This window comes from Taudactylus pleione, unplaced genomic scaffold (assembly GCF_031769625.1).
Source record: "Taudactylus pleione unplaced genomic scaffold, aTauple2 ptg000173l, whole genome shotgun sequence".
Lineage (NCBI taxonomy): Eukaryota > Metazoa > Chordata > Amphibia > Anura > Myobatrachidae > Taudactylus > Taudactylus pleione.
In genome coordinates, this window is record NW_028284575.1 from 634,920 (window position 1) to 639,868 (window position 4,949).

Sequence of the window (4,949 nt, forward strand, 5' to 3'; positions counted from 1 at the left end):
CCATCTTACAGTCCCGCAGCTGATAATAGGGAATGGTGGTGTGGGTGTAGCTCTGAACTCTGTCCCTGCCACCTGTGATGACGAGCGGTACCAGCAATTGTCCCCCGGAGTCAGATAAGATAAATGAAATGACTGTATGGAAGTGGAGTGGGTTAAACCTCCTAGGCTGGTGGCGGACCTGTGTGGGGAATCATGTGATAATAAGGGTCCTATGGGTTTTAGGGTTGTAGGTTATAGCAGGGATATTAGAGTTTGTTGGAGGCGGAGTCAGCCTCTTTTGTTCCTGTCTTCCCACCCTCCCTCCCTAAATTTGACTTTATTTGCTCGCTTTGGTTTGGGTTTGGAGACATTTTTCGTTGGCGACTTTAGGCGGGAAAGAACGGCAGGTTACCTATTAGCGCTGTGAATATTGCTTTACTCTTTGTTTTGCTCACCTTTGTTGACTGTTTATGTCTGCTGGACCACCCCGCCGGGGGCAGAATCATCACCTGATCGGGTTGGTAGTGAAGGTAGAAGGCTTGAGTGTATGTGTTGTGGTTGGAGTGTTTATAGTGTTAGGCTTGGGCTGCTGTTAGCCATTCTTTCTTTGCCACCATATTTAAATTAATTTAATTAATTTTAGTAACTAATTTCATTATCTGATATTTAAATAAAATAGCTAACACATTCTGCCAAATACAAGTCTCTGTGTCTTTATTTCAATTGAGTATGTTTTATTGTCACTGATTCAAACGCTGGTCATTCCTCAGACGATGGGAGGTTTAATAATATGCCAGGCTTAACGTGTTTCAGACCACACCGGATCCTTTGTCAGACGGATTGTTGGAGGAAGTGGGGCCCCAAATCGGTGTCTTGCTTAGGGCCCCATGATGTCTAAATCCGCCTCTGTTCGCCAGTGTGGTCCTTTATGCACAGCGGCAGCCTCCACTCCACCTCCTCTGTGGCACCTCGGCAAGGCGGACGCTGGCAGCTGGGCTTCCCTCTGCTCTCACAGGAGGTGGTCCTGTGACAGTATTCCTGGGGACCTCAGCTGCCATTTGGCGGGCAGGTATGGCGTTACGGAGCAGATAGTGCCTTATGGCCCCTCCTAGGTGGACATTTCTCTCTCGTCTCCACGCCCAGTGATCGTCCCCTCTCATCACCTAGTTAAAAACATAAAAAAATTAAAATATAATTCAACTTTTCAGGGACATAGGGGTTTAGTTATCATTACATAATTATCAATGGTGATAATATCGGGAGAATGAGGCAGAGATTTTTGTTCTTGACGGACAGATTGGATAATGGAAGGAATGCGTTTCTGGATGTTTTCTAACCATTTTATCTGTAAAATGCTAAAATGATCATTCATACACACTATAACATAAATCAGGCTGATCACCCGATTATTGACAAATCACCCCAATAATTGTATAGTGGGTAGGTAACATTACTCCCAGTGTGGTCCATGACTTTCTCATCCATGAACTTAATCTACTACATTACTCACCTCTTCCAGCTGTTCTGGAGCCACGTATGTGCGGCGCTGGATCCTGGCCCAAAATGCATCTTTTTTCTTCCGGAAGAACCATAATGGAAACACCCAAGCAATGTCATCGTACATTCTTATATAGAACAGTTCATCTTCCTCCATTTGATTGGCCAGAAAGCTATAGAAACAGAAGAACACAGTAATAATAAGCATCACATCTGCAAACATGTCTAAATTACCAGTATTACAGAGGACCTACCATGTATTCCACAGCTCCTTGTATGCCAAGTACAAGGCTATGGATAGACTGTGGTGTGGAAGGGTAGAGCCCTTCTCTGGGCATAATGGTGTAAAGGGCCTCTCTTTACTGAACACAATTTAGTAATGAGATTTCCATAGATCATTTCCTCTCCAGCTATTGTATCATTTATCAACTATCTAAAACGATTCCTAATTTGTTAGCGCCATCTCAGGATGGCAGTAACAGAAAGAATCACCTTCATCTTTTAAAAGAATGGGCATATCGTTCCTCCCCCAGAAATAAATAGTATTTTGGGGGATAATGTTGTATTATTATATTATACTGTCAGGTATACTGATGACCTGGCCACGTACATACTCAGAGGAGAACGGAGGTCTCTAGAGTGATAACTAACTTTTACAGCTCTGGATTGTTTTCTCCATGGCAGCTGGGTATTGGTGCTCACCTGCCATGGTGATAAATCACTGTTGAATCACTGTGATACGTACACTTATGTTGCCACGATAATCAGTGATAAAAGATTAGACTGGCCAGTACATTGCTGTGTACTGATGTTACACTGATAGCTACGGTATAATTTGTGATGTTTAGTTTGAAAAAAGGAAACTTTATTGTCTGGAAGTACAGTAAATTATATTTAGATGAGTAAATAACCCCTGACTTGGTTAGTTAGTTCTTCTGGAACATTTTGCATTCTGGTCTCATCTGATGAATCAATGAGGTAAAATACTTACAGTGCGCAGTAAAAGTTGCAGACGGTGTATTCATCCACAGTGAGACCGGCCCTCATGAAATAGATGAGAGCCATCGCCAGTAAGTACTAGAATAGAAACACCAGATACATTATTAGATGGAGAAATGTGTGTATACATACACCAGCAGTACTATTGTCCAATGTTGGGAATAAAATTGGTAACATGGTTATGAGATTTGGAAGCGTAGTTTTGGAGGATCTAAATGTGGTCTAGTAGTGTCCACTGTAGATTTTGTTTGGCAAGGTGCTGACCACCGGGGAGGGCACATTATAATTTTGAAGGGCAACATTTTGGGCACGATGCATTGCTAAATCTGAAACATATAGTTATTGATATGCATTTAAATATGTACATAGAACCACTGCTTATTATATAAACCCTTTTATAATTCTATTCAGTAATTAATAATATGCCACACAATAGTGCCCCAACCAATTCATAATATGTCACACAATAGTGCCCTCACCAATTCATAATATGCCACACAATAGTGCCCTCACCAATTCATATGTCATACAATAGTATCCTCACCAATTCATAATATGCCACACAATAGTGCCCTCACCAATTCATAATATGTCACACAATAGTGCCCTCACCAATTCATAATACAGGGCATTTTTATAAAACTCTGCATGCATTAACGCTCATGACTTTCAAATGAAGTAATGTAGGTAAGTAAGTGTATGAGTATGATGCAGATAAATCGGTGGCGGTTCTATAATGGGCACAGGTCATCGTATCTTTCTGGCAAGGTATTGGGAAAGATGGAGACTCCACAACAGATAGCAAAGACTCGGTCACTGTGCCAGATACATTGCTGGAAAGATGGCCGTACAGCCGGGAGCAAGTATGGGGAGGGGCATTACATGGGCACAACCACAGCCAGCACTGGTATGGGGGGTGTCTTACTATGAGAGCCCCCTCATCTCTTAGCATGCCTCTGTGATAAACTTACACACAATGATCCTTATGTCAGAAGTGAAAGTCATTGGTATATGTTGGGAAGTACATTACTGGGAGCGACATGGGGAACTTCCATAATGAGAGATACAGCAAACACTAAAACATATGAAGTTGGAATCCCCTATAAAGTGCTGTATAGTGAGAGAAGTACTGGCTAATAATAATAAGGAAATACCTTGTCAGACATCCACATTTTCTTATCCCTCTGCAGGAAACGCTGGATTGTAGGTAATTCTGAAATGAAAATGATGAAATGTAATAATGTTACAGGATATAGTGGGGAACATGACAGAATTTCATTGGTTGATAGGTAACTGCCTTTCTACATAACTACCCATATAATAGTATTCATTATGCTATACATGTCATACATAACGTAATGTAGCATATAAATAAAACTTTGCAAGTGAATTTTGTCTTATTACAGTTAAAATCTTCCTGTGCTGGGAGGAGCTTACTCTGCCACCATGCTTTATAGGGGTTTTACCGAATGCTTTGTACCCATTGTGCTGGGATGAGCTTACTCTGCCACCATGCTTTATAGGGGTTTGCTGAATGCTTTGCACCCATTGTGCTGGGAGGAGCTTACTCTGCCACCATGCTTTATAGGGGTTTTCTGAATGCTTTGTACCCATTGTGCTGGGAGGAGCTTACTCTGCCACCATGCTTTATAGGGGTTTGCTGAATGCTTTGTACCCATTGTGATGGGATGAGCTTACTCTGCCACCATGCTTTATAGGGGTTTGCTGAGTGCTTTGTACCCATTGTGCTGGAAGGAGCTTACTCTGCCACCATGCTTTATAGGGGTTTGCTGAATGCTTTGCACCCATTGTGCTGGGATGAGCTTACTCTGCCACCATGCTTTATAGGGGTTTGCTGAATGCTTTCTACCCATTGTGCTGGGATGAGCTTACTCTGCCACCATGCTTTATAGGGGTTTGCTGAATGCTTTGCACCCATTGTGCTGGGAGGAGCTTACTCTGCCACCATGCTTTATAGGGGTTTGCTGAATGCTTTGCACCCATTGTACGGGGATGAGCTTACTCTGCCACCATGCTTTATAAGGGTTTTCTGAATGCTTTGTACCCATTGTGCTGGGATGAGCTTACTCTGCCACCATGCTTTATAGGGGTTTGCTGAATGCTTTGTACCCATTGTGCTGGGATGGGCTTACTCTGCCACCATGCTTTATAGGGGTTTGCTGAATGCTTTGCACCCATTGTGCTGGGAGGAGCTTACTCTGCCACCATGCTTTATAGGGGTTTTCTGAATGCTTTGTACCCATTGTGCTGGGAGGAGCTTACTCTGCCACCATGCTTTATAGGGGTTTGCTGAATGCTTTGTACCCATTGTGATGGGATGAGCTTACTCTGCCACCATGCTTTATAGGGGTTTGCTGAGTGCTTTGTACCCATTGTGCTGGAAGGAGCTTACTCTGCCACCATGCTTTATAGGGGTTTGCTGAATGCTTTGCACCCATTGTGCTGGGATGAGC

The 4,949-nt window shown here is 42.9% G+C and overlaps 1 protein-coding gene across 1 annotated transcript; it reads right to left on the reverse strand.

The window, feature by feature from the left end:
* Positions 1–905: 905 nt before the first annotated feature.
* Positions 906–3,641, reverse strand: LOC148521171 (speedy protein 1-A-like). The gene is made up of 4 exons (XM_088475564.1): positions 3,630–3,641; positions 2,468–2,553; positions 1,490–1,649; positions 906–1,142 (listed from the first exon to the last, which is right to left on the reverse strand). Exons 1-4 carry the CDS (start codon positions 3,639–3,641, stop codon positions 906–908), a joined length of 495 nt encoding a protein of 164 aa, XP_088331690.1.
* Between the last annotated feature and the right edge of the window lie 1,308 nt (positions 3,642–4,949).

Coding starts and splice junctions, on each gene's coding strand:
- LOC148521171 (XM_088475564.1), bottom strand. Junction 1,650..2,467: donor TGCAACTTTTACTGCGCACT/GTAAGTATTTTA, acceptor CTGTTTCTATAG/CTTTCTGGCCAATCAAATGG. Junction 1,143..1,489: donor CTCCAGAACAGCTGGAAGAG/GTGAGTAATGTA, acceptor GTTTTTAACTAG/GTGATGAGAGGGGACGATCA.